At 59.4% G+C, this 27,992-nt stretch overlaps 2 protein-coding genes across 10 annotated transcripts in view; one reads left to right on the forward strand and one right to left on the reverse strand.

Annotated features, from left to right (window-relative positions):
* The first annotated feature begins 118 nt into the window (after positions 1-118).
* DHX38 (DEAH-box helicase 38) lies at positions 119-27,988 on the forward strand. 5 transcript variants are annotated; one of them, XR_012625156.1, is made up of 30 exons: positions 119-578; positions 1,043-1,230; positions 1,388-1,492; positions 1,975-2,140; positions 2,255-2,373; positions 2,482-2,558; positions 2,686-2,841; positions 3,472-3,633; positions 3,719-3,826; positions 4,741-4,853; positions 4,956-5,093; positions 5,342-5,528; positions 5,616-5,801; positions 6,246-6,386; positions 6,567-6,677; positions 6,753-6,869; positions 7,087-7,194; positions 7,311-7,423; positions 7,942-8,150; positions 8,228-8,382; positions 8,460-8,615; positions 8,689-8,823; positions 8,902-9,027; positions 9,423-9,518; positions 9,722-9,843; positions 17,857-18,168; positions 19,764-19,848; positions 22,427-22,505; positions 26,841-27,018; positions 27,478-27,988. XR_012625156.1 is itself a non-coding variant. In XM_074840070.1 (26 exons), the coding sequence occupies exons 1-26, from the start codon at positions 244-246 to the stop codon at positions 17,945-17,947; spliced, it is 3,720 nt and encodes a 1,239-aa protein (XP_074696171.1). In that variant the 5' UTR covers positions 119-243; the 3' UTR covers positions 17,948-21,152. The 5 variants fall into 5 exon arrangements, 2 of the variants coding, with proteins under 2 accessions (XP_074696171.1, XP_074696172.1); XR_012625154.1 differs by having other exon boundaries at positions 26,841-27,988; XR_012625155.1 differs by lacking the exons at positions 26,841-27,018; positions 27,478-27,988 and adding an exon at positions 25,283-25,717.
* Positions 10,259-27,992, reverse strand: part of PMFBP1 (polyamine modulated factor 1 binding protein 1) — a 129,748-nt gene continuing 112,014 nt past the window's right edge. The window contains exons 4-13 of one of the 5 annotated variants that reach the window (XM_074840073.1): positions 15,303-15,804; positions 14,950-15,110; positions 14,256-14,504; positions 13,473-13,586; positions 12,668-12,879; positions 12,396-12,549; positions 11,941-12,129; positions 11,400-11,801; positions 10,926-11,035; positions 10,259-10,844 (exon numbers count right to left, since the gene is read on the reverse strand). In XM_074840073.1, coding sequence (XP_074696174.1) covers positions 10,259-10,844; positions 10,926-11,035; positions 11,400-11,801; positions 11,941-12,129; positions 12,396-12,549; positions 12,668-12,879; positions 13,473-13,586; positions 14,256-14,504; positions 14,950-15,110; positions 15,303-15,498 — 2,373 coding nt within the window. In that variant the 5' untranslated portion in view covers positions 15,499-15,804. Of the gene's footprint in view, positions 10,845-10,925; positions 11,036-11,399; positions 11,802-11,940; positions 12,130-12,395; positions 12,880-13,472; positions 13,587-14,255; positions 14,505-14,949; positions 15,111-15,302; positions 15,805-27,992 lie in introns of all 5 variants that reach the window. The other 4 variants (XM_074840076.1, XM_074840074.1, XM_074840077.1 and 1 more) reach the window with 4 other exon arrangements.

A 27,992-nucleotide genomic window follows, 5' to 3' on the forward strand; every position in this document is an offset into this window, starting at 1 on the left:
GTCCCCACGCCGGAAGTTCAGGGGCGGGGCCGCGTCTTGTCTAGTCGTACTCAGACTCTCCTATAGGCTCTGGCCGCTCTCTCTATGGTGCGAGGGGCTAGAGCGGCTCCTCTCGCGGAGCACTGTGGGGCGGCCATGGCGGCGCTCAGGGAGCGGGTTTACGGTCGCTGAGCCAACTGCGCGCAGGTGCCGGGGCTGTGGGAGCGGGGCTGGGCCGCGCAGCGCTCCGGCGGGGCAGCGGCCATGGCCGAGGCGAGCGAGGAGTCGCTGCACCGGCTGGCGGGGACGAGCCCGGAGGCCGAGGCCGGCGGGCTGGTCCCGCGGAGGCGCAGCGCCGCCGCCGAGCAGCACGTCTTCAAGGCGCCGGCGCCTCGGGCCTCCTTGTTGGGCCTGGACGTGCTGGCGGCCCAGAAGCGGCGGGAACGCGAGGAGGAGGCGGCCGGGGGAAAGCGGTCCCGGGTCTCGTCCTACAAGGACTGGGAAGAGGGCCGCGACGAGGCGGGCAGCGCCGAGGAGGAGGAGGCGGAGGAGGAGGAAGAGGGGACCGGTCGGAGCGGCCGGAGCGCTCGCAAGGACAGGTGGGGTCTGCGGGGCGGGTCCTGGCGCTCTACAGCTGCTGGGTCCCTGCCGGGGGAAGGACGCGGGGTGTGAGCACTGTATCGGGCGGGCTGTAACCCCCCCCCCGTGTCGGGAGAGGTCTGGAGATCTCGGGGTAGGGCCCCGAGGCCGTCTGGCGAAAGCTCTTTCCCTGGTGCTGCCCTGGCGTGCTATGGGCAGGAGTGCTTTCCTCTGCTGTGGGGCCTGCAAACACCAGCCCTGAGACTGTTGCTTCCTGATGCCTGGAGGCAGTGGCCCGCTCAGGAGTGAAGTGTCTGAGCGCATCAGCGGACCCGGCGGGCTGTTAGCAGTGGACAGGGAGAGCACGTGTAACCATAAGCTTTTGCTATAGCAGAGGTTACAACTAGAGTTGGGTGAGACAAGTCAAAGGTGAGATGTTCCTTAGCACTTTTGAGCTTTCCTTCTCTCTGCTCTGCCTTTCTAGGCATTACCGTTCTGTCCACGCGGAAACGCCTTCCTACACAGGGGGTGTCAGCGAGGAGTTTTGGGAACGCAACCGGCAGCGGGAAAGGGAGCGTCGGGAACATGGTGTCTTTGCCTCCTCCAAGGAGGAGAAGGAACGAAAGAAGGAGCGCAGCAGGGATCGGGACCACGATCGGAAACGGGACCGCGGTAACTGCTCAGAGACCTTTGTGACTCTTCCTGCTTAGGGTTTGGGTTTGTCCCTCAGCCTGCCTGTAGTCCTCAGCTAATGTTCATGGTGTTTTCTGCAGCAGACTTGGAAAGCCCGTTTGCACACTGGGCACCTGATCTTACTCTCTTTTTGCAGAGGAGCGGGACAGAAGTCGTCACAGCAGCAGATCAGAGAGAGATGGCTTATCAGAGCGAAGCAGCAGGAGGAGTGAACCAGAGAGTCCCAGACATCGGCCCAAAGGTAGGAGTGGGACCTGGTGAAGTTCTTGTGTGAGACCTGACAGGAAGGGACTTGACTTTTTCTTTTTTTTTTTTTTTTTGTTTTGTTTTGGTTTTTTTTTTTTTGGTTTTTTTTTTGTTTTTTTTGTTTCCTGCTGGTTTTGTCAGGACAAGTATGGGTAGAAAAGTCTGTATCTTTTAATGTTTGTGATTAGGGCAAGCATAAAACTCCTAGCTCAACCTGGATCTGGGAGCAATCTGCCAGCTGTGTGTGTGTGAAAATCTGGCTGATCTCTGTGTAGTGGGGTCTGTTCTGGGTCTGTGTGATACAGAAACGTGGTCCTTTGGTAATTTTCCTTGGAATCACTGGTTTAGGCCTTCCTCTTAGAGGGAGGACAAATGGTTACCTTTTCTCCGTGCTCCTTGCTAGAAGGTGTAAGGTGACTCCAGGTGCCTGGGGCCGCTGTTTGAACATCAGGTGTCAAACTCCATCTCCTCTACCAGATGCAGCCACGCCATCTCGCTCCAGCTGGGAGGAAGATGATAGTGGCTACAGCAGTGCCCGCCGCTCTCAGTGGGAATCTCCCTCCCCTGTGCCTTCCTGTCGAGACTCGGAGCGCAGCCACCGGGCATCGTCGCTGCGGGACACGGACCGGAGAGACCGGGACAGGTATCAGTGCCTGGGGCTGTGGCTGTGAGCTGTTGAGCTGCAGAAAGGGGAGGGCCTGTGTAAGAGCAGTGCCTGGCTGCGGGCACCAATTCCTCTCTCGTGCTGTTTTTCCAGGTCCGTGAGGAGCAGGTACTTGGATAAGACGCCCTTACCTACCCCGTCGTACAAATACAACGAGTGGGCTGACGACCGGAGGCACCTGGGGGCCACGCCGCGGCTGTCCAGAGGGAGAGGTGAGGAGCCGGGCCCGGGCAGTGGCGGGATCCCCCTCCCCTGCTCGGCACAGGGCTGGGCTCTGGGATTTCCTGTGGGGCGCGGGCTGAGTGGCTCCCCCCCGCCAGGGCGGCGTGCGGACGGGGAGGAGGGAATCGCCTTTGAGACGGAGGAGGAGCGGCAGCAGTGGGAGGACGACCAGCGGGTGAGGGCTCGATAGCGGGCAAGGAGCGAGGTGGGCACGGGGCGGCGGGCGGGCTGCTCCCGCGGCCGTACTGGGAGCCTGCCCGGCCCCGCCGGTGGGGCTCAGGGCTGCGCCTCTCCCCTCCCAGCAAGCAGATCGGGACTGGTACATGATGGACGAGGGCTACGACGAGTTTCACAACCCCTTGGCCTACTCCTCCGAGGAGTACGTGAAGAAGCGGGAGCAGCACTTGCACAAGCAGAGGCAGAAGCGCATCTCGGCGCAGCGGCGGCAGATCAACGAGGTAGGGGCGGGACGAGGGGTCAGCTGCCCTGTGTGGGTCTGTTCTGCTGCCCCTTGAGAGATCCGCGTGCTAGCAGCGAGGGCTGAGCCCTTGCTCTCGGCTGGAGAAGGACAGTCTGTGTCCTGGCCCAAACTGAACAAGGGCTCAAGGGGAAACTTGTTCAGTTCCCCTGCAAAGTGCAGCCCTCACCATTGGAGTGACTGCAATGGGCTGCAGCGTCCAGGGCAGTGGGAACACAGGGCTGTGCTCCTGCCAGTTTGGGGGTGAGTTACATCACGAGGGTTGTCCGCTGGTGGCCCAGTGGACACTGGGGACTGCCGGGATTATGCCCGGGTTTCCTGGCATAATCGGGGTGTGGCAGGGGCCTTGCAGACAGTGTCTGTCCTGCCTGTCCTTGGAGACAGTCCTGTGGACCACGTACTTCATACGGCCACTCGCTCTGTGTTTCCTGTACCCTGCTGCTTTCAGTTGCTGTTCCTTCCCAGCGCTCACTGTCAGGCTCTCTTGGTGGGAACCATCAGTCTCATCCTGTTGTGGGTCAGGGCCCAGGCCTGAGCTCAGAGTTCTGGTGTTATCTCTTGGGCTTTCTGGGCAGCTTCTGTGTATTTCCTGATACGTTGTTTCCTGCAGGATAACGAGCGCTGGGAGACGAATCGCATGCTGACCAGTGGTGTCGTTCATCGGATTGAAGTGGACGAAGATTTTGAGGAGGATAACTCTGCTAAAGTGCATCTGTTGGTGCACAACCTGGTGCCCCCTTTCCTGGATGGAAGGATTGTCTTCACCAAGCAGGTAGAGACGGTGGCTGCAGGCGCTCGTGGCAGGGAGCCCCGCAAGCATGAGCTCTCTGTGCTGAAGCAATGCCTCTTTCCACTAGCCAGAGCCAGTCATCCCTGTCAAGGATGCCACCTCAGATTTGGCCATCATCGCCCGGAAAGGCAGCCAGCTGGTGCGCAAGCACAGGGAGCAGAAGGAGCGTAAGAGGGTATGCTGTGACCCTTTGGCTCACTGCCCGGCTCTGCATGTGTTGCGCAGTGTCTCACAGCCTCTGGCTGGGCTTTGCAGAAGGCAGGCTGTAGCAGCAACAGTGATAAGGAGTTCGTATTTTTTATGACCTGGGATATCCTGGCAGCCCAGCTCATTGCGTTGTCTCATAAGCAGCTGCTGTGGTGTGTTTCCCTCAGGCACTGCCTGGGCCATGACTTACTGTGTGCTTGGGCAGAGGATTCTGATCCAAAGGGCGTTGGGATCGTGGGAGAGGAGAGTGGGTGGAGGGTGCAGGGTAGCTCAGGGACAGTCAGCAGTCAGTGTGGTGGCAAGATCCGTCTTGTCATGTCTCAGCAGAAGAGTTGTGAGGAAGAATATGCAGAAAAGTAGCGTATTAGTTTTTGGGGGTGTTTTCTAGGGACTTTATCTAAAGCTTATGTGGTAGGTGTGGGGAAAGCACAGACTGTTCCTAAATTGAAACTGAGCTGGATTGGGGCTGCATGTACGTATGAGTGGAAGGGGGGTGGAAGCTGGCCTCATATCAGAGGTGAGGGCAAACGGGAAGGTGGGAGAGAGACCTGTGAGCACCTGTCAGGAGCAAGAAGATTATCTCTGGTTCAGGTTTGTGTCGGTTTAAATTCAAATTAAATGGAAGGGTCAGCAGCTGGAACCATTTTCTTAGGAGGCAGTTGGTCACTCTGCACCTGAAGTCTCTGTATCCAGACTGGTGTCTGACAACTCTGCTCCAGTTCACCTGGAAGAGGGGGACTCGGTGTAGGGTGGTGTGTTCTGCACGGTGGCGCTGGGGAACTGTGGGGCTAATGCGGCTTCCTAGTCTGAAGAGTAGGATTGTAGAGGAAGGATTTGTCAGTGCTTGCTGTGGTAAAGTTATGCTGCTCCCTGTCCTTCCAGGCTCAGCATAAGCACTGGGAGCTGGCAGGCACAAAACTGGGAGATATTATGGGGATCAAGAAAGAGGAGGAGAAGGATGAGATGGTGACAGAAGATGGCAAAGTGGATTACAGGTAGGAGCTTGGTTTGAATTGCTCCCGCTCAGCTGGTGACGGTGGCTGTAGGCGTAGCAAAGTGTGTGAGAGGCAGTTTCAGGACTTCTGGTGTTTCCTTAGGACTGAGCAGAAGTTTGCCGAACACATGAAAGAAAAAAGTGAAGCCAGCAGTGAGTTTGCCAAGAAGAAATCAATCCTGGAGCAGAGACAGTATCTGCCCATCTTTGCTGTGCAGCAGGAGCTGCTCTCCATCCTCAGGTACGGCTGCTGGGGAGCAGGTCACGGAGCATCTGCAGGGCACTGGCCTACATCTCAGGAACTCAAGTGAGAAATTCTGGATACGTGGCCCGTTCGGAAGCTGCACCCTCAGGAAACAGCCTGTGGCTTGCGCGGTTGGTAGCAGCTCTCCTGCCCGAGTAGGACAACGCTTGGGCGGCCAGCCAGTGCTGTGAATGCAAAAGCCCTTTTTTGTGGTGTACGAAGAGAGACCCTTTTCCTTTCTTCAGAGACAACAGCATCGTGATTGTGGTGGGGGAGACAGGGAGCGGGAAGACGACTCAGCTGACGCAGTACCTCCACGAGGACGGCTACACGGACTACGGCATGATTGGCTGTACGCAGCCGCGCAGGGTGGCGGCCATGTCGGTCGCCAAGCGGGTCAGTGAGGAGATGGGGGTGCGTCTGGGGGAGGAGGTGAGTCTGGCAGCCTGGTGGGTGCAGCTGGGGGACTGGGAGGGCGGGGGGCTGTTGGAAGACTTGCTGGTATCTCTGCCCTCCCAGGTGGGCTACGCCATCCGCTTTGAGGACTGCACGTCCGAGAACACGGTGATCAAATACATGACAGATGGAATTCTTCTGCGGGAGTCACTGCGAGAGGCTGACCTGGACAACTACAGCGCCATCATCATGGACGAGGCGCACGAGCGCTCGCTCAACACCGACGTGCTCTTTGGCCTGCTTCGGGAGGTGGGTGTGAGCCTGGGCGAGAGGGCAGCAGCACGGGACACACGAGCTGGTCTTAAAGCAGAGCATTGGCAGGGACAGCCCTTCTCTCCCCGCTCTGGGAGAGCTGCCACATCTCTGGCTGCACTGGCTGCTCCAACATCCTGGTCCCTGGTTCTGGGGCATTAAATCTCCCCCAGAGCCTCAGTGCTGCCAGAGGCTTGCTGGCTGATGGTCAGAAACTCTCAGCACAGAGATCTTTGCTGGCTTAAGACTTCCTGAATGGAGGTTGGCAGGTCTTTATAACTGCGCAAGATCATACAGCATCCGTGTTCCCTGACATTAGTGGCCAGTGCCTCTAGAGTACAGCAGCAGCTCTGTGCTGTGCTGTTGTCTCAGTAGTAATGGAAGCAGCCTGCAGCATGCACAAATGCCCCTTCCTTATCGTTCCTTTCATCTGCTTTCTAGGTGGTGGCCCGACGCTCAGATCTGAAGCTTGTTGTCACCTCGGCCACCATGGATGCAGATAAATTTGCCTCCTTCTTTGGGAACGTTCCCATCTTCCACATTCCTGGGCGCACTTTCCCTGTTGATATTCTCTTCAGCAAGGTACGGTCAGCGTTGCAGAGGGAGGTTCTGTTGTGACAGGAGGGGGTTGTGACTGGGGTGTACTGTGCTCTGTGGTGGGCAGAAAGGACAGAGGAGGGGCAGCTGTGCTGTATGCAGTCTTGCACACAGGACAGAGCAGGTGAGGTTGTTGGTGTCTCCAACTCCAGTTGTGCCTTTCAGACCCCACAGGAGGATTATGTGGAGGCTGCAGTGAAACAGGCCCTGCAGGTGCATTTGTCTGGTGCTCCTGGAGACATCCTCGTCTTCATGCCTGGCCAGGAGGACATAGAGGTGAGCTGGAAGGGCAGGCGCTGTCCTACACCCTTGTTGTTTTAATCTTAGGTTTACCTCCTTCTTTGTGTTTAGGTGACCTCAGAGCAAATCGTGGAGCACCTTGAGGAGCTGGAGAAGGCGCCTGCTCTGGCTGTACTGCCTATCTATTCTCAGCTACCCTCGGACCTACAGGCCAAGATCTTCCAGAAGGTGCTGACATGTGCTCTGGGATGGTGCGGGGACAGGGGACACTAGTGCAGGGGAGACCGCTGAGCATGGGTGGGGGTGTGGACGTGCCTTTGTACTGCACGTGGAGGGGGAGAGAAGCCGTGTGCTCCTCTCCTGGGTTCTGTTCCCGCTCTGTGCTCTTCCTCAGTGGCACAGAGGCCCCTGCCCAGGCTCTGACTGACGGGCACTGTGCTTGCAGGCTCCGGACGGTGTCAGGAAGTGCATCGTTGCAACCAACATCGCAGAGACCTCGCTGACGGTGGACGGCATCATGTTTGTCATCGACTCTGGCTACTGCAAGTTGAAGGTAAGCCAGGATTTCCTGTACTGCTTATGTCTGATCGCTGGGGTTGGGCTGAGGGAGTTCTGTGGTAGCGACCCAGCCTTCTTTGTACTTCAGTCTGTTCTCCTTGTGCCCTGCAGGTTTTCAACCCCCGCATAGGCATGGATGCGCTGCAGATCTACCCCATCAGTCAAGCCAATGCCAACCAGAGGGCAGGCCGAGCTGGCCGAACGGGCCCAGGACACTGCTTCAGGTGGGCACGTCCTGTCGTACCTGCAGCTTGGCATCGGGTTATATATATTTTTTTCTCACTGGAGCTGTTCGTTATCTTGAACTTCTGGGGGGGATGAGTAGTATTATCTTGAAGTTCTGAGGGCCTGCAGTAGGCAGGCCTTGAGGCCTTCTCTTCTGGACCCAGGGCCTCCGCAGAGGAGAGGATACGCTCCCGTTTCTTCCCTTGCCCATCGTCCCCTGTGGCTGTTCTGCCCTTGGTGCTGTCGGTAACAGCCAAGCCAAAGGCAGCTCTCACAAGGCTTTGCTTTGGGACTGGTCTGTGCCCGGGGAGGGACCGTGCTTGAGGGGCTGTACGCTGTGGTGCAGCCCAGGCGCCCGCAGGTTGTCAGGGTAGAGGTTCCTTGCTGGGGTCCCGCTGGCCAGGCTGATCCCAGCGTGGCTGCCCTGTGCCCAGGCTGGGCAGCAGCTGCTGCGGTGGGAAGGAGGGAGCACGGTGGCCGGGGCGCGAGGAGCATGCTCTTGGCTTCTGCTCCGCAGGCTCTACACCCAGAGTGCCTACAAGAACGAGCTGCTGACAACCACGGTGCCCGAGATCCAGCGCACCAACCTTGCCAACGTCGTGCTTTTGCTGAAGTCCCTGGGTGTGCAGGACCTGCTGCAGTTCCACTTCATGGATCCGCCCCCTGAGGACAACATGCTGAACTCCATGTACCAGTTGTGGATCCTGGGGGCCCTGGATAACACAGGTACTGGCTGCTGGGATGAGCTGTCGGCCCCTGGGCCTGGCACCTGCCCACCTGCTGATCCTGTGCTGTCCCTGCAGGTGGCCTGACCTCAACAGGGCGTCTCATGGTGGAGTTCCCACTGGATCCCGCGCTCTCCAAAATGCTCATTGTCTCCTGCGATATGGGTTGCAGCTCTGAGATCTTGCTCATTGTCTCCATGTTGTCTGTGCCTGCCATCTTTTATCGGCCTAAGGTACCTGCTTGCTCTTTCAGCAGTTTGGGGTCTTCCCCTGCCCTTTGACTAACCTGTGTCCTTTGCTCACCCTTCAGGGCCGAGAGGAGGAGAGTGACCAAGTGCGGGAGAAATTTGCTGTTCCAGAGAGCGATCACTTGACTTATCTGAATGTTTATCTGCAGTGGAAGAACAACAGCTATTCTACACTGTGGTGCAACCAGCACTTCATCCACGCCAAGGCCATGCGGAAGGTGAGGCTGTGGCTAGGGGCTGGGGGAGGGAGCCGTGTGCCGGACAGGGGTCTGACTGCCGCACGCTTGGCAGGTGCGGGAGGTGCGTGCCCAGCTCAAGGACATCATGGTGCAGCAGCGGATGAGCCTGGCGTCCTGTGGGACTGACTGGGACATTGTCAGGAAGTGCATCTGTGCTGCCTATTTCCACCAGGCTGCAAAGCTGAAGGTGAGAGGTGTCTCTGCTAGTCCGGGGGCCAAGAGGCCCTGTCTGGGAGCAGCGGGCTGACCACGCTCCCCTCTGCAGGGCATCGGGGAGTACGTGAACATCCGCACCGGCATGCCCTGCCACCTGCACCCCACCAGCTCTCTGTTTGGCATGGGCTACACGCCAGACTACATCGTCTATCATGAGCTGGTCATGACCACCAAGGTAAGCTGGAGCTGCGGGCTGGCAGGAAGGGTGCGGGGTGCTCTGAGGGAGGTGGAGGGCTGTCCTGGGATACTGGGATCTCTCAGAAGGGCAGTGCTCAGCTGTTCTCATCCATACCGGCCAGGCATGTCTGTGTCACCTGCAGAGTCCTGTTTGTCACTTTCCCAATATTTTTCCTGGCCTCTGAGACACGTTTGAACCTCTTTGTGGTCTCACCAAGTCCAGCCCATGGCAGCTTCTGAGGCCAGGAGGAATTGTCTGGCAGGGGTACAGTCCTAGTCTGAGTACCACTGTCAGCGTGGGGGGTGGGAAGGGAGCTGCCACAGCTCTGGAAATGGTGCCCGGGCCCTGGGAGTTCTGCCCTGCTATCCTGATCCTTCCTTCTGTCCCTGCAGGAATACATGCAGTGTGTCACTGCCGTGGATGGAGAGTGGCTGGCGGAGCTGGGCCCCATGTTCTACAGTATCAAACACGCCGGCAAGTCACGCCAGGTGGGTCTTCTGTGCAGGATGAGCCGGCCGACAGCTGCCCCGCTGTGCGTCTCTTCTAGTGTGTGTGTGCGTCTGGGCGTGTGTGCATGTCTGTGTGTGTGTGTCTGGTTCTGCACGCCTGTCTGTCTGTGGTGTGCGTGCTGACGCTGAGGGAATGGGCCAGCCCCCCCTGCTTGCCCCTCACCAGCTGCTGCCTCGCCCAGGAGAACCGCCGCCGCGCCAAGGAGGAGGTGTCTGCCATGGAGGAGGAGATGGCTTTGGCTGAGGAGCAGCTGCGTGCGCGCCGGGAGGAGCAGGAGCGCCGCAACCCACTGGGCAGCGCGAGGTAGGTGCTGGCCCTGTCTGGCCAGGCGTTGCCGGCTTAAGAGCAGGAGTAGTGAGCTGCGTGGAGGATCCCGACTTCCCTGGGTGCTGCAGTGCAGGGAAAGGTGGCATGTTCCACTAATGGCCCTTGTCCTCTCCTGGCAGATCTACTAAAATCTACACCCCTGGGCGGAAGGAGCAGGGGGAGCCCCTGACGCCACGACGCACCCCAGCCCGCTTTGGCCTCTAAGGTGGCAGTGCCCGCTGCTTTGAGGCTTAAAGACTCCCAGGAGCAGCTGAGTCTTAGGAGAGTGCCCAGCTCCTCTGATCACTGTACTGTGAGGTGCTCTACAGCTTGTGGCGCAGGAAGGCTTTGGTACTTGGCACTAATTTTGCTACAGAACAGGAAGAATTTTATTTGTTTAAAGGTTGTCAGTTTAATCCTTGCTTTGTTTTGCACTGCTTCTTGTCCTGGAGGCGAGTGTTGGGTGGAGGCAGCCCTGCAGAATCGTGCAGGGCTGGTACCGTCTAGTCATTGTCCTGTGGAGGCTGGGACAAGGCACAGAATTGCGCTGACCTAGAGGGCAAAGAGCCCAGCCCTGGGCCAGCGCTGGCCCGTGCTGCCGCAGAGGCAGCTCTCCCATGGCCTGTGCCCCGGGCAGGCAGCCCCAGCCCAGCCGGCCCCGCACACATAAGAGCAGGGGCCCAGTGTCAGGCCAGGCTGCGCCACAAATTCCGCTCACCTTCAGCCGCTCGCACTTGTTCTCGCGTGTTCTGACCGCGAGGCACGTGTTTTCCTCCTGCACCCTGCTCACTGCGTCCTGAAGATGCCTGGTGGGAAGGCCAGGGGGGCGAGGGGATGCGGGAGCGCGGGCAGTCCAGCAGTTGTCCGTCTGTCCCCTGCACCCCTGCAGGCAGCAGCAGCAGCTGCCGTGTACGGAGAGCTCAGCCCCGCTCCCCGTCAGCTCTCTGGTCTGCTCACTTTGCTGCTGGGTCTTGTGCCCTTGTCTCTCATGTACCTGCCTGCAACCAAGGCATGAGCTGAGTGAGTTGGTGGGAGGAGGCAGCCCCTGCCCCTCTGCCCTGGTGAGGCTCCTCACTCACATCTGCTCCACCAGGCACTGGCTGATGTTGACCAGCACCAGCTCCCTGTCCTCGTGCGTCCGGCTGCTCTCACAGCGTGCCAGAGCCTGGGAAGAGCGCAGGGTTTCTATCTGGAAAGAAAGACGCCCGTGGTCCGTGTGAGCCAGCGTGTGGCTGCTCTTCCCAGCCTCCATGCGCCCGGGACTGGGGGCAGCTGGAGAAACTGGGCTGGGCCGGGGCAGCAGCCGTGGGGCTGGAGGTGCTGGTGCCTCGGTGGTTCCGTGCTGAGGGGCTCCTGGCTAGTGACAGAGCAAAGAGGGCTAGTTCAAGGAGAAGGAGGTGTCCAGTCCTGCTGCTGCCAGACCTGCAGCCTCCTCCTTTGGTGGCCTGCGACCTGCTGTCCCCTGTCCTGGCCTCCCCACTCCTCCCGGCTGCTGGGGGCCCAGCCTGTGCTCCCGCCCCTGGGCCATGGTGCTGCCCGACCCCATCCCGTACCTGCTCCGTGGCCTTGCTGAGCTCTTCCTTGAGGAAAGACAGCTCCAACTTGCAGACCACCAGCTCCTTTTCTCGCGTAGCCAGAGCTCGCTCACTGGCCTGGTGCAGCTGCTGCCAGTGCTGGGCTCGGCTGCTCAGCTCCTGCAGCCGCTCCTGCAGGGTCTGGGCCTGCCCGCGGCACAGAGGCAGTGAGGGGCTGAGCACAGACGCCCGCTGCCCTGCGCAGAGGCCCGGGGACATGCTCACCTCCTGCTTGCTCTGCTCCTGGCACTCCTGGAGCTCCCTCAGCTCCCAGAGGAGCTGCTGCCTCTCTTCCTTGTAGGCCGCAGCCTTCTCCTCCTGCTTGGCTTTCTCTTGCTGGGCTTGGGCCAGCTCTGCCTGCAGCGTGCCCATGTCCTGCACCTGCACATGAAGTTGTGGGGCAGGGAGGGCGGCTGGCCAAGCCCTGGGCAGGCCAGGGGTCCCCCCAGGGCTCCCTGCAGCGCTTTGCTGGGGGCTGTGTGGGGGCTGGCTGCATCCTGCGCCCCATCCCTGCCCTCACCTCTTGCAGCAGCTCTGCCAGGCGCTTTCTGGCTGAGGCCACTTCTTGCTGCAGTTCCTGGATGGTTTCTGTGGCTCCACTAAGCTGCTGCAGCCTTCGCTGCTCCTGGGCCTGGGTGGCTCCCAGCTCCTGCTGCAGCCAAGCCACACTGTGCCACAGGCCCTGGTTCTGCTCCTTCTGTGCCCCCAGCTGCAGCAGGGCAGCGTGTGAGCGGGTGCCGCGCTGGGTCTGTGCCCTCTGCCACTGCTGGTCCCCGCTCACCACCCCTCCTGCTGTGCAGGCGTTGCTGCAGGGCTTTAGTCTCTATTGAGGGTGCTCACCGCTCTGCTCCCTGCCCTGCTGACAGCACGGCTGCCCTTGCAGCTCCCCCCTGCCCCTGGGTTATCCATGGGGGCAGGGGAGAGCAGGGCCAGGCTGGCGGCGGGGCCCCACCGCAGGTCTTGCCCCCTCCCTACCTGCTCCCTCAGGGCCTGGAGCTGCTCCTGGCTCCTCTGTAGCTTCTCTTGGGCGTGGGCTGCCGCCTGCATGTGCTGCAGCGCCTGCTCCAGGGTCACCTGCTGTTTCCACTGCCACCGGCTCAGCTCTGCCCGTAGCCGCACATCCGGCTCCCTGAGGCAGGGGCACAGCCTCAGCCGGGGCAGCCCCGGCTGCTCTCGCTCCCCCGCTGCCTGGGCCAGGCCCAGAGCCAGCACAGCCCCCCTCAGGGCCTGCCCTGACACCGGCCTACCTGCTCGGAGCTGCCGCAGCCTCGCTGCTGCCCGCTGGCTTCGGCCCTGCTCGTTGCTTGGCCTTGGCCTCGCGGTGGGCCCGGGGCTGTGTGTCCGCCCCCAGGCACAGGCACGGCCACTCCTCTGGGCGCTGCAGGACGCTTGGGGCTGGGGCTGCTTGAGACAGAGCGGGCAGGCTGGCGCTGCCTCCCCCCACCCTGCCCCAGGGCTTCTGCGGGAAGCGAAGCCGGGCTCAGCCCCACAGCGTGGTTTTGGGACACTTGCTCTCGTGGCCCCCCGGGCTTGGGGAGCCACCTCTGCAGCTTCCCCGAACTGCCCAGGGAAGCGGTCTGCCCTGTAACTCCACAACTGGAGCTGCCGCAGAGGCTCGGGGAGCCTGGGCTGGGCCTGGCCCTTTCCCCTGTACGTGCAGTAACTGGGGAGGCACTGAGGTGCTTTGCTGCCTCATCCTCCAGCCGTGGGTGCACTGACCCTTACGGGTGCCAGGTGCCTCCTCCCCACTCTCTCTGCCATCGGGGCAGGCCACAGGCTGGGGTCACTGCAAGCGTGGAGCCCCAGGGTGCTGGCTGCAGGCTCCAGCCCTCACCTGTCCCAGCCCCGTGGCCCCAGGTCCTTGCCCACTGCCCCTTCCTCAGCACTGCTTTGCTTGGCCGCCCTCCCCAGCTGCCTGTCCCCTACCCGGTACCGGCCACCCTCCCCAGCTGCCCATGTCTGCACCGCCTGCGTGAGCAGCGCAGCCCTGGCCATGGGCATCTGCCTGGCCCCGCACGTGGGGGCTGTGGCCACTGGGCTGCCTGCACTCACCTGCATGAGCAGCTCTGTGCGCGCCTCCCTTGGGATATTGTAGCTGGAGTCAGAATGGCTGTGGGCAGCCACGGAGGAGGTGACCTCTGTCTGCACCACCTCATCCTTCTGGTCCTGGGGAGAGGAGCATTGCTGGCCTGCAGGTACCCAGCCAGGCGTGGGACCCCCCTGGTCCCCCTGCTGTGGAGAGGCTGGGGCTGGTTTGGGACAACTCATGGGCAGCAGGCTCTTAGGGAGGGTCTGTGGCCAAGGGACGTGGCCTGCACCAGACAGCTGCCGGCTCCTGGCCCTCCCACCCCTGCGCAGCCCCCCCGTGTCCTCCCTGTTGCAGCAGTGTCTGCTGGGCACCCAGCAGCCCTGGGAAGGCACCTCTGCGGTCCCTGACCTGTGACAGGGCCTGGGCATGTGAAGAGTGGTGAGCCCAACTCGCTGGCAAGGCTGCGGGCTGCAGCAGTGCCCCCAGCCCCAGGATGGTGCCCAGGTGGTCAGTGGGGCCGCTGGGGCCATTGCAGTCTCCCAGCTCCGCTCAGCTGGGTGCCCTGGGCCATGCCAGCCCCGTGGCTGGGCTGCTCTGTACAGGATGGGCGCTAAATCTGTGTCCCACATGTGGCTGAAGGACATCCCCTGCCCTCCCCGCGGCATGGCCACCAGCTGCTGGCGCAGGCAGGGCTGTTGGGCCGACACAGTGCCTTGGCCCGGCACGGGATGGCTGTCAGGGGCCGGTGGCTGAGGGGAGGGGACGCACACAGCCCGGCCAGGGGCTGCTGTGCCTGGCAGCGGTACCTTGCCGATCACCGCCTGGTACTGCTGCATCAGAAAGATGAAGTCCTGGTGCTTCTGCTCCACCGCACGCTCCTGCTGCTGCAGCTGGACCAGCCGCTCACGGTTCATGCCCCTGCAGAAGTCCAGGTCCAGCTGCAGTGCCCGCACTGAGGCCAGTGCCTGCGCTGGCTCCAGCTTCTGCTGCTGTGTGTCCTGGCGTGCTGGGGGCTCCCCTCGCCATGGCTCCGGCACCGGCACTTGCCTTTGGCCCTAGGACACAGCATGAGCAGCACCTGTCTGGCTCGCTGCCGTGGCCAGCCCGTCTTGCCACTCCTGCCAGGTGCTGGGGCTGGACAACAGCGCTGGCAGTCCAGGGTTTGCTGCAGTGGAGTGTGCTGACGGCTGGTGGGTGCAGACCTCCCCCCCAGGCAGCACCACGCTGTCTGTCTGCTCTGACAGTCCCCTGGGCTCATGAACAGCCAAGCCCCAGCACTGCTAGCACTCGGCACTGCAGTGATGCCAGCGTGGGCTGTGGGGGGTGCAGCTGCAGCAGGCCTGGACGCTCCAAGCCCTTGTACTCGGGGGGGGGGGGGGTTGGGGGTGAACTGTCTGGGGGCAGCGGCAAAGGCTGGCCAGGGCCTCCTGTAGCACCCGGCCACCAGCCTGTGGCTCTGTGACCAGTGCCTGGGGTGGGATGGGGAGTGGCACCGCTCACCTGGGGCTGCCAGGTCTCCGCTTCCGGCTGAAGATGCTGGCTGAAGCTGCTCGGCTCTGGCTTTGCCTCCTCTGCTCCTGGCACCCCTCCACAGGGGCCCTCAGGCTGGCCCAAAGGTGCAGGGACCTCCCTGGATGTGCCACATTTTGGCCACTCTCTCACTGCCAGAGGGACCACAACATGGGACAGGCCCTTCCTGCTGGCCCCGGACAACCCTCAGTCCCGGGGGGCACAGCCAGGGATGTCCCCCAGCCCTGCCTGGGGCACCTGCAGAAGCGCCCCATGGGCCTCCCCTCCAGCAGCACCCGCCCCTCCCTGCAGAGCGCAGCCGCAGCGCTGCCTGCAGCCCTCACCTGTGCCTTCGTGTGACATGCTCCTCCTCGGCTGGGCCCTGTCCCGGGCACAAGGTGGCTCTGCCCTGCCCGCAGCCTGGGGACAATGCCCGGAACCAGAACCTGGTGACCTCACGCTGGGAAACTCCTCCTGGTGCCGGTGGATCTGGGGATCCCCGTGTCCCCCCCCCCCCGGTGTCCTGGCACTGCCGTACATGTTGAGCCTTGTGGCATCCCCATGCCACAGCTGGGCCTCTCCAGTCTCATGCTGCCCTTGCACCCCCTTGTCTCTGTGCTACCCCCCCCACCCCTTGCACCATCCTTTGGCCATGCCCTGGCCCTGTTGCTGGCCCCAGGATGTGCTGCAACCGGGTGCCATTGTGACACGGCTGTGCCCCGGGGACACGGGCACAGCCGCCTCCGCTGTGCTGCCTGTGGGTTCCCGAGCTGCGCCCAGAGCTGCGCTGGGCTCTCAGAGGAGCTGTTGATCACATCGACTGAGGCCGCTGCTCCATGTTTCTCCCTGTCCAAAAGGGTAAAAATAACAGGAACAAGTTGTCAGAAATGAATTTCAATTTCTCCACGCCCTTCCCTGTCCATGTGGCTTCCCAGCACAGATCAATAGTGTTTAGACAGCCAAGGAGATATTTTTCCCCTCTTAAAGCACCAGATCAATAGCAGGAAAAAAAACCCCAAACCCAGAACAAACCCTCTGCCTGTGTGTGTGCTACAGTAAATGTGCACAAACGGGGCGCGGGGCTGCCCGAGCGGCGTGAGGGCAGAGGCGGGGGGGTGGCTGGGCAGCATGGCTCCGCAGCTCAGCACACCCCGCAGGGCACACCCTGGCAGGGCTGTGGGCCACGGGCCCCGCGGGAGGCTGAGTGTGCCCCAGAAGCTTCTTGGGGTGAGCGCAGCAGCCGTGGGCGAACGGAGGCTCTGAGGATGGAGACCAGCCTGGCTGCCAGCCCCGCTGTGGCCGCGGGAGTCGACAGAAACCCAGATCGGCAGGAACACGTGCAGCAGTGAGCTGCTGGGGAGCGGGCAGGCGGCTTCCACATGGGAAATGCTGCCACGCCCCCCCCGCAGGGAATAGTCACTCAGGGCTTTTAGAAAAACAATCCGCTGGTGCGCAGGGCCTGAACTGGTGCTGGCAGGAGGAATCAGTGTCCAGCCTTGGCAGGCAGCAACCTCCAGCCGATTCCTGGGGCGCAGGAGACCTGCCCCATCCCGTTGGGCCGCCCGCAGCGGGCGGGAGGCGTTGGGTGCCATTTGCTGCCCAAGGGCCGTGCATGATGGTGACCAGCTGGAGAGGCAGGTGAGTGTGCGGCACTGCAGACCCGTGAAAACCAGTCCCCAGAGGCAAAATGCTGGTGGGGATGGGATCGCTGGCTGGTGAAATGGGGGCTGTGCTTCTTCACACGTGGCTGCACGGGGGGGCCCTGGGCACAGACCTCCCTGTTCCTGGCACAGGGCTCCCCAGGCTGCCACCCCTCGCTGGCAGTCAGTGCAGTTTCACAGGTAAGTATCTGAACTGGAAATTTCCAAGGCCAAGCTGGGCCCAGAAGGTGAACGCAGATGTACCATAATAGAAATCATCGGTTGCCATGACGACCCGCTCCACCAGCGGGTCGCAGCCACAGGCGGTGGGAGCGGGCGCAGCACCAACAGTCCTGCGAGCAGGGCCACTTAACCCCCACTGTGCAGAACGCAATTGAATTTAGCCCTAATTTCTGCCAGTGCAAGGGAACAAAATATCCCTGCAGATTTCAATCTTGTTCAGGCAGTGGCAGCCGGGGCACAGAGCCCCCGCAGGGCACGGAGCCTCCACGGCTGCCCTCCGCGGCCTTGGTGCTCCGTCACGGCCTTATTGCTGCTTTAATTAAAGCCAGTTGCCCTCCCCGAGCAGCACCCTGCACATCGCACATGCCGGGGCTCTGCGTGACGCAGCTCTGCCCAGCACACAGTGGCTCGGCTCGGCATCGCTCTGCTCTCCCGCTGCAGGACGTGCCCAGAGCTGCAGCCCACAGCTGCCAGGGCCTTTGCCACCTCGTTTGCCCTCGTTACCGCGCGCAGCAGCCCAGGCTGTGGCCGCTGCCCAGCTGGTGGTTGCGGTGCTGTGCTGCGTGTGATGTGCTGTGCTGAGCCGTGCCGCACTGTGCCACGTGTGCCACGCTGCCCTCAGATGTGCTGCACTGCACGGCCCTGGCCGCGGGCTCCCAGCGCCGGGGAGCTGTGCTAGGGCCGCGTGTTGGGCCAGTGTCGCCGGAGGTGGCTGTTGGCTGCCTGAGCCTGGCACATCTGGCCCACGGCCACGTCCTCCCCTCCAGCCAATGTGCTGCTGATCTGCTGCCCCGGGCTGGTGGCTGCGGGCCCACGGCCAGGACGGACCCCGGCAGGGCTCAACCCTGCTGCAGCCGCCGTGAGCCTGTGGTGCAGCCCCACAGCCCGGACCCACAGCTCCACGCTCGCCTGGTGCTGGACAGGGTGGCCAAACTGGGCTGGGAGCCTGCACCACGTAGTGCTGGGGGTGGGAGTTGGCTCACTTTAATTACTGCCATAATGTTATTCTTTTCAGTGCCACGTTAATTGAAATTAAACAGCTGCCACGTTCTGGCTGGGACAAAAGTGAATCCTTTTTCATTCCCCTCCGGTTTAATGAAGACTGACGTGCCGAGAGAAAACAAAGGCAATCCAGCTGCTGCCTCGCCAGCACATGCACCAGCAGTTACCGGGGACCCCGCGAGCCGGCAGAGACAGCCTGGAGCACCCCACCGCCACAAGCCCCGGCAGCCCAGCCCGTGTGCTCCCGCCCGAAGAGCCTGGCCCAGGGGTGTCGGGGAGAGCTGTGGCGTGCCCCAGTGCCGAGCCCAGGCTTTGATCCCTCCTGGTAAGAAGCGTCCAGCCACCAGCTGTGCCCCAGCACGGCTCCTCTGTCCTCCCGCACTGCCGGGCTTGGCTGGCCTCAGCCTCCCGACGTTTCGAGTCACCAACTGACCCCTGCAGCCTGAAAGCCCAAGCTGGGACAGTGGGATGAGCTGAGGAGGGTATCTCTCTCCAGCCATAAGCTTTTTTCAGTTTTAGGACTAGGAGCTTACTTGTGATGCCATTCAGTACTTTAAAATATGCAAAATGAGGCACTGGTACAAACCTCATTAACACCCGCCTCCAACATCATTAAGATGTTTCCAAGAAAATTAATTGAGAGACTCATTAAAAATAAATTAAGAAAAATGTGTTGCAGAGCGCCTGCTCTGAGCTCGTAAATCACGGCTCAAAGCTCCAGGCCGCTGCACAGGCAATTAACGCCAGCCAATTTGTTTTATCCTGACTGCGAAAATTAGAAAGCAGACATGGAGATTAGATTAGGGATGTCTGTCAAGCGGAACTTGGGGTGAATATTTTAGGATACAAAATGGAAATCAGGAAAACAAAGCTGGGACTTCATTCGGAGGAGCTGACAGGCAGAGGTGGGGAGGGAGGAGAGAGATTTAGATGTTTTCTGTTTCGAGGAGCGGCACCATGTCTGTATTTACACCCATCTCGCGCTCCCGCCACCAGACAGCTCTCCATTCTCATCTGCGCATCGCCAGCCCTTTGTGGTGTGTGCACAGACACCGACTGCCCCTTTCGGGAAGCCCGAGCTCATATCGAGAGCGCGCTTTGAAGTCACTGTGTATTACACAGCCTGAACCAACATGTCGCCTGTGTGTATGCTGATTACACACTTGGATTAGCAAACACAGTACAGCTGGGTGGGACCACTGCTCAGGACTTAGTCAGCTTTGTGCCATTAGCACCCCTTCGTCCACCTCTAGCACCTTCCATCAGAGGATCTCAGACTACTTTATATTCATGAACTGAACAGTGGAGCTCTTCTGCAAAATGAGCAAGTGTTATTATCCCCCTTCTGCACAGGGAAGCCGAAGCAGAGATAAGTTAAGGTCTTGCTTGTAACTGTGTGAATGCATAAACAGCTGGTGCAGTGGCAGGCACTGGGTGTGCACGTACCCGTCGTGTGCTGGACACCCTGACCACTATTCGTGCAGCCAAACGTCCAGCCCTGTCTGCAGCAGACCAAGCTGTGGTGCACAGGAGGGGGCCGGTTGCAAACAGCCACACCGACAGCTCGCAGAAACGCAGGTCAAAGCGTCCTGCCTTCGATCCGCTGCGTATTGGGGACAGGTCCGGAGTGACCCCGCAGTGTGGCCCTCGAGCAAATGCCTCCTCTTCCCCTCACGTGGACGCAGCGCCGGGGAGCAACGGCAGCTGGCGGAAGGGCCGCGCATGGCACCCTTGGGTGTTCTGCCCTCAGCGGACGCTGGCCTCCTCCATGGCTGGATAGTGCTGCCTAGCAGCCATCGCAAATGGCCAGTTTTTAGAAAGCAGTGATCATGCTTTTGCACACGGAAAGCAGGAGAATGCCCTGGACAGGGCAGGCTTTAAATCCTTATTTTCTTTGCTTTCTTATCTCATGTTGTCTAGAGACGTCCGATGCTCATGTCCTGAGGTCCAACTCCGTAATACACCTGATGGTTTTGGGTGGTATCTTAAAAGGAGACCTCTCCAGGTATGTAAGCTGCTTAATAGCTTATAAGTCTCCTCTTGGATTTTAACCCACCTTTCTCTGACAGCCCTTTCTTTACTGGCCCCTTCACATAACACAGGGAACACTGCCTTTGTGCAGCCACTGTATGTCAGTTCAGTTCAATTTCAGTATTTAACGTGTATGCTAATAATATACACCCCTCCGTAATCCTGTCTGGTTTTGACCAGATACATCTGCTGGCACCAGCATGAGTCAATGATGGAACGGTTTTGGGTTGGGTTTTTTTTGCCAGTGTAGAATTTCTACTGGAAGCACCTTTTAACATAAGGAACTTCTGCCTTTCCACCCAGTGTGAGCCTGCACGTTTGTGCACATGCTTTCCCCCACCCCAAATGCTGCCTCACTCTCTCCACGTGGGTTCCTGAACCACGTGGTCTCTGTACCAGTGCCCAAAATACTGAAATTGAGCAAACGGAAAGGAAAAATCAGTTTGGAGTAAAACCCAGACGGGATCACTTTAATCTGAGCAAGCTCTTGGAGCATGCAAAGAAGCACAGAGGATGGTGAACTCCTCCAGCAACTGCGAGGCACCTATGTCAGAGCAGACGATAGTAGCATTTTTACCTAACAAATGGAAAAAAACAAAGAAATGACTGATTGAATCATTAATGACAAATTGATGCACATGGGGATGGGGCGACAGCAAAGGAGGCATCCCACCCCTACAGCCACTCTGGCTGCTGCAGTGCCCCGGGTGCAGGCGGCTGCTGTCAGGGCACTGCAAAATGTAAAATCCTGCTCTGAGGAGCAAAGCACAGACACTGCTCTGGCAGCGTGGGGACCTGCCCTGGGAGCACAGGCTGGGGGGAGGCACGGTGGTCTTGCGATTAACCAGCGGCTTGTGGGTGCGCAGGGGAAGCAGTGGGCCGTGAGCCGACACGGTCGCTGAGGGAGCGACAGGCACAGCTCGGCCAGGAGGTGCGGCCCCTTGGTGCAAGGCGGTGTTGGAGGGCTCCAAGAGCAGCCACAGGCACTGCCGCAAGGTGATGCTCCGTGTGGGGCTTAGTGGAGAGGAGAGTGAGGGGTCATTTGCTCATACGTCTGCGTATGTAAGTGGTTTTGCGGAGAGCAGAGTCGATAATGGAAGGCTCTTAGATCTGGCAGGCAAAAGTATATCTCAGTGCGATGACTGTAAGATGAAACAAGCCAAACTTGAACTGGAAATAAAGCGTATGCGTTAGCAGTTAACTCTTGGCAGAGTAAACCAAATGCTGCAGATGTGCCATCAGTGGACATTTAAAATAAAGTTTGGGCAGCTTGTTCCATCTCTGTTCACCCAGTTACTGACTCCAAAGCAGACTTTAACCCTTGATGGGGCGGGAGACACTGAGCTGGGTCTCCACTGCCCCTCCGGTGTCCTGAGCCAGGCCCACCCGTGCTGGGGCTGGTCTGGGGCCTATCGCCGGGCTGTGCCTGAAGGGGGGATCCAGGCTCCAGGTGAGCTATTGCAGAACTACTGAAAGAGACCTCGGGCTGAAAGCTTTATGCAGGCTTTTTGTCCTGCTCCGGGGGGCTATTCCTGTGCAGCTGGTGAGCTGAGGTTCCCTACGCATCAGCGTTTGCAGGCTGAGGGGACCACGGGCATGAGCATGTCACACCCAGGCTGAACTCCTGAAATGCTTCTGTTTTGCAGCTAAAATTTTCCATGATGAGCCTTTGCGTGAAGACACATTTAATTCAAATGTTTGATTAACCTCCTTTCAACTCTTTCTGAGTTACGGAATGAGTGGAAAAATACTTGCATGTAAAAAATTACTGGTGTTAAAAATAATTCTAGCCACAGGAAAAATAGCTACATTTTTCTAGCTTAACCAGGCTTCATCCTCATGTGGCCTAACTCCTTCCTGAGAAACAAACACTTGCAACTACAACAAAAATGCTTTAGAGCATGCTCAGATGCTATGTGCTAAGCCTATAGGGGAAACAAAAAAAAAAAAAAGAGTAAAAATAAGGGAACCCCAGTCTAATCCCACCATCTTCCTCAACCTGACCATGGAGGGATCTGTGGATGCCATTTATACAACAGAACTGAAAAAGAAATCTTAAAATAAACAGATCCCCCCCTTATATGCACCACAGAAAGCAAGCACATGCCTGAGACCAGATACAGGAGGAAATGACGGTGCGGTAACACCCGGCACCCCACAATTCAGAGGCTTTATGCTGTTTCATTGTTCTGCCATGGTTCAGCTCTCCGTGTGCGTACGCTCGGTGCCTAGCCCGGAGCCACCACGAAGGAACGCTGCCTCACCGGGGCACACACCTCCCGGACACCAGCTCGGCCTTGGGGCGCAGCGGGGGCAGCCAGAGCACCCCCTGTGGGGGCCGCCACCCCAGGTGTACCCCAGGGTGCCGGGGCCACGGCGGGACCCTGGGAGCTGCGTGGAGAAAGTGACCCACGCAGGAGGGTGTCCCGGGTTATCTGTGGTTCCAGCACCCTGACCGAGCAAGGGAGAAGGAAAAAGGGCCTCTGGGGAACAGTGGTATTCCTCCAGCAGGATTTAACAGAGAATGTGTTTATTGTCTGACCCGAAAACAGGAGAGGAGACAACCAACTCACATCTAGAGCCAGGGCACTCGTCCACCTCTGGGGACAGACACAATGCAAGAAACCACAGGTAAGAGAAGTACAAACACCTCCACGGCCGACTGACACCAGCTCCGCAACAGCGGGGCCGTCTGTGCACAGGCCAAAAGCAGACATGCCCCAGAATTTGTCTGGGGAAGGGCTGGTACAGAGCTCCTTGAGCTGTGGAGGGCGACACCACTGGAGGAGCACATGTTGATTTTACTGACAAATTTAACAAAGGCAGCACGCAGCAGCCTTGCAGCGCCTGCTGCTCGGAGAGCCCTTGTGTCCTGCTGCAGTGAGCAGCTCCGAGCTGAACGGATCCCCACAGCCCCGGCAGGAATTCTGAGCGAGCCAGATGGCGTGTGAGGGTGGCGAGAAAGAAGCAGAAAAAGGGTGGGAGGCTGAAAAGGTGTGGGAGGCAGAAAAAAGGCTGGGAAGACAACAAGAAATTAAAGGCCAAAAAGAGGTGGAGGCTGGCAAAAGGTGGGAGGATCAAAAAGAAGTAAGAGGTTCAAGTGAAAGAAGGGGCTAAGAAAGGGAAGGAGAACAAAAAAAAATACAGTGGGAGGCTGAGGACTGGGAGGCCAAGAAAGTAGAGGCTGAAAAGGGTGGAAGACCAACAAAAGGATGGGAAGCCATGAAGAAAATAGAGACCTAAAAGGGATGGGAGGATGAACAAGGGTGGGAGGTGGCAAAGGAGTGAGGGAGGTCAGCAAAAAAGAAAAGGCCAAAAAAGGGTGAGAGGCCAAAAAAGGGTAGGATGTCAAAAACCAATGGAAGGCCAAAAAGGTGTGGGAGGCCAACAAGAAAATAGAGGCCAAAAAGGGTGGAGGCTGAAAAAAGCTGTGCGGCCAAGAAGGGATGGGAGCCCAAAATGGTGGTGGAGGTGGTGTGGGTGATGAGAAAGCAGAGTATAAAAAGAACAACAAAAGGACAAGTAGATGCTCTTTTTGGAATTCCACCCCTTTCTGGCCTCCTACCCCTGTTTGCCTCCCACCCAAGGCTGGAGGATGGGGGGATGTTGAAGTTGGGGAAAGCTGGATGACAGGTAGATGCTGAAAAAGAGAGTGGAGGCTGAAGGAGAATGGGAAGACAGGGGGCAGCTGGAGGCTGAAAAGAAAGTGGAGTTTGAAACATAAAGTGGAGGCCAGAGGGAGGGGAAGTTGGTGGGGAAAAAGGAGGGTGTTGAGGAAATGGGTGGCTGAAAAATGAGTAGGAGGCCAGAGAGCAGGTGGAGGGTGAAAAAGAATTGGAGGCAAAAAAAAAAAAAAAAAAAGCAGTGATTGACAAAAAGCAAAAGGCCAGAGGCGAGGAGGCGGCCAGTAGGTACAGGCTGGACAGAAGGCAGTGGGAGGCCTGAAAGAGACTGAAAAGACGGTGGAGCCGGAGAGTGGATGGGGTCAAGAGCGGGATCCAAAGGGATGGGCAGCAGTGGGCCACAACAGGTGAATGCGGCCCAGAAAGGGTGGCGAGGCCAAAAAAAGGGGGCAAGGGGAGGCTTAAAAAGAGTGGACATCAGTGGGCAGGAGGAGGCTAAAAATGTGGTGGTGTGAGGCCAGAGGGAGGCTTAAGAGGGGCAGAGGATGAAATGGGGGGGGGGGGCCCAAAAGGGAGCAGCAGTCCATAAAAAGGCCTGACAGCAGACTAAAAAAAAAAGTGTGAAGCTTGAAAAGGAGTGTGAGGGGGACACCAAAGGTGAAGGGGTGTCGGGAGGGGATGTGGAGGCTGAAAAGGCAGGGAGGGCCAGAGGGGATGGGGGAGACTGGGAAGGAGCTGGACAAGCAGCTTAAGAGAGGCAGAAGGGGAGCAGAGCTGGAGAGAGGTGAGGGGAGAGGGAGTCCAAAGAGCAGGAGGAGGCCAAAAATCGGGGGCAAGGTCTGCAGGGAGTGGGGGGCTGTGAGGGCTTGGTGCTGGAAGGGACGGTGGCTGGAGAGGACTGAGAGGAGCTGCAGGACAAGAGGGCGGGGGGTGTACCGAGAGAGGGACTGCGGAGAGCCCGGCAGCAGGCCCAGGCCCAGGCCCAGACTCAGACTCGGGCTCGGGCTCAGGCCCAGACTCGGACTCGGACTCAGACGCAGACTCGCGCTTGGGCTCAGGCCCGGGCTCTGGCCCAGGCTCGGGCTCAGGCCCAGGCCCATCGGGCGGGTGCGGGCGGAGGAGTCTCGGCGCAGGGGCGCGGCACATCCCGCCCCGTATCCCTCCGCGCCCCGCCCCGCCGTGCTGCCGGCGCCGCCCGGCAGGGGTCGCCCTCGTCCCGCGCTGCGCTGCCCGCGAGATGGCGGCGGCTCCTCCTCCCCCCGCCCTCCTCCTCTTCCCGGTGCTGCGGGGCGGCCCCGGGCACCTTTGTTCTCCCGGAGCCCCCGCCCCGCCCCGCCGTGCCGGCGCGGCCCCGGACCGCCCGCGGGCACCCGGCCGACAGCCCCGGGGCGCGCCCCCCCCCCCCCCCGTCCTGGTGCCTCGCTGGGCCCGCCCCATTTTCCCCTTCGGTCGCGGCCGGGCGCTGGGCCCCGGCGGGCGGCGGGGGGGGGGGGGGGGGGGGGGCGGCGCGGGGGGGGGGGGGGGGCGGCGGGGGGCCGCCCGCTGCGGCGTTGGCAGAGCCCGTGGGGTGGATGAGGGGGGAGGAGGGTCCCAGCCCGTCCCGTGTCCGAGCGGCTGCGGCAGCCGGCTGGAGTCACGGAGGGGAGAACGGGAACAGAGTTTGCGTTCGTGGAATTTTAATGAGGCGTAAAGGTTATTTCTCTGCGGTTCTAGTGATAATTTCCAATTCTCTGTGTGCGGAGGAAGCTGGTACCTCTGGTCTAATCACATTTGGGTACTGTCTAGGGCACGCTCAGTGTTTGGCTGGCGAGGAATATCAACAAATTATCAGCAGCATGGTCAGAGTCTGCAGGGGAGAAAAAACCAACAGGAAACTCTTGCACGGCTTTGCATTCTGCAGTGAAAATGATCTCATTATCCTTGCCAGGGTCTCAGCCCGCTACTTGAGGAATACTTACTAAAAAAACATTGCAGCTCTTGGGAGAGGGTCTCTTCCAGAGAAGGGAAAAAGAATGAACTGGATGTGTAAAAACAGAGTAGGAGGAAACAGCTACAGTGGCAAAAATAGGTAGGAACCTGCCCGCCTGCATTTCCAGCACAGACTGAGAGCCCCGGCCAAATCCTGGCGTCGGCAGAAGCGCTCTGTGTCTCTGTTTTCCCTCCATTGTGGGGGTCCCACCCAGCCCCGTCACCCCGAGGCAGCCTCTGGCATTCCCACTCTCCAACACCAGGTCCCTCGACTCCTCCGTGGGCCCAGCTGCTGGTGCCGCAGAAGCCTGGGGGGCTGCGCCGGGAGGCCCTCCAGCGCCCCGGGGACGGGCCCAGCCTCGGCAGCACAGGGGCCTCGGGACCACCCTGCCCGCCCGGGTAGGGTCAGCTGGAGCAGGCTGCCCAGTGCCGTGCCCCATCATGTTTGAAACACCGTCTCAGGATGAGAGGAATGCGAGGGAAGGCGCAGGAGTGACCCCACAAGCGTGAGGGCATGCGCCTGCCCGCTGGGGCTGCCTCCTGCCCAGCGCCGAGCTGGCAGCACCTCGCTGCTGTCCTGCAGTTAATCCATCCTGGCAACTGCTCTGCCACAAGCTGCGTCTTGGCTTCTTGTGTTGTACATAAGGACGTACATAGGCCGTGTAGGAGCTGCCATGTGTTTCTCTAAGGAACCATGAGCTAGAAGTCAGCAGAAAGCAGAGATCCCACTGGAAGAAGGAAGGAGCGAGCAAAGGAGAAGCAGCGCTGCTCTGGTGCGGTCGCAGAACATGCCTCGGTGGTTCTTACAGCCACTGAGCCTCTGGGAGATGGATGGTGCACCTGGACAGCCCCATCGGAATGGGCACAGGGGTCTCCTCCCAATCCTGCAGCAATGGCAACAGCGGGTGGGAAAAGGTATGGGGAAAACACGGAGGCTGGGGGGAGACAAACCAGAGGCGGCTGGTAAGTGGAAAAAGACTCTTGTGGTGGGGACCACGGTGGGGGGTGGGCAATGCAGAAATAGAGGCAGAAAGAGAGGATCCTCATGCCTGTCCTTTCCTTAGGGTTAACCTTCAGTCTCTGGCCAGAAAGAAAGGAGTACTCTAATATATAGAAAAAATAAAGCACAAAACCCAGGACAAAGTTGAGACCATACTGCTGCTGCATAGAAAGCTTCATTAGCCCCACTGGCACAGCAGTGATCAGAGAAAAAAAAAAACGGGAGTGACGCGAAGGTATTGACTGCCAGTGGAGGAAGTAGTGCATTTGCCATCTCTTGATGTCTTCAGGTCCAGCTGAACGCCCTTCCAAAGCTGCCTTTGTCAAATAAGTTATTGAATTCAGCTGTAACATGGCGAAATTTTCTTGACTGCAGGTACAGAAGGTCAGGCTGCGTGATCCCCGCTCGTTCTGTGAATCTACAGAAAGAGAAGGCGAAGAAGGACTAAGAGAACAGGCCACTGTTTGTGTTCTCCGATAGTGATGTCACGCCAGCATTTATCTGCAGGGGCTGCAGCTGCGTTCCCTGGCGTGTGCTGGGCGGTGGGTGGAAGGTTAGTGGGAGCCACCCAGCAGAACTCTGTGATGTGGCCGCCCGCTCCTCCCTGACCCCTGCGGGCTGTGGCAGTGCCTGGGCCTGGCCCCGCGGCACATGGGCCATCGGCGGTTCTGCCGCCTGCCTGGCGGCGGCCTCTGTGCTTGGTGTGGTCCGTGAAGGCAGAATCTCAAGGAATCCTTGCAGCAAGGTTGAGAGGGTGACGGCACCCAGCAGACGCGGGTGTTCTGTGCGAGGGGGCTGGGTATCCACGGCAGGGCACGTGGGGGCCGTTCCTGGTGGTTCTGCCTGACCCGACCCCGAGTTTTGCTTCCGCAAAGAGCAGACGCCTGAGCCCTCACCACGGCATTATGCAGCCTCTCGGGTGGCACTGGTGCTCGAGGGTAGACATGCCTGGAAGAGGACAGGGCTGGAGCATTGTGAGGCTGGTCTTAACTCATCGTGTCTTGTTTTTCAGATGTCTAGCAGCTGCCCCCGATCTGAAGGTGCGAGGCACAGCCAGGTGGTCTTAACCCTGCTGAAGTTCTGGGGCATTTGCACTTTCTTTCTTCCAAGATTTCACTTGCAGTCCCAGCTGCTGTAGCTCTGTTCCCTCCTCAGGAGTGAGGGCTTGGGGCTGTACTAGATAAAACCAGATACAGATGGAGAGATGGTTCTATGGAAATGTTTGCTTAGTGCCCAGGAGCAGCCCAAAAGGCAAACTGACTGTTAAAATTATTAGGAAAATAATGGGGAACAGATCACAGCTATGGCACTGAACAGATCCATAGTGGAAGCTGCACTGTGATTACCATATGCAGCTCTGGTCTGCCTCTCTCAAGAAAAATAGAGTTGGAAGCATTTCAGAGAAGAGCAACAAGGATGATCAAATACAAAGAATATTTTCCATGTGAGGAAAAAGTAGATAGTCTTTTTAGCCTGGAAAAGAAACAACTGAAGAGGATTATAAAATCAAGTTTGGCACACAGAGGT

The sequence above is a fragment of the Strix aluco genome, chromosome 14 (genome assembly GCF_031877795.1).
Source record: "Strix aluco isolate bStrAlu1 chromosome 14, bStrAlu1.hap1, whole genome shotgun sequence".
In the NCBI taxonomy this organism is placed as follows: domain Eukaryota; kingdom Metazoa; phylum Chordata; class Aves; order Strigiformes; family Strigidae; genus Strix; species Strix aluco.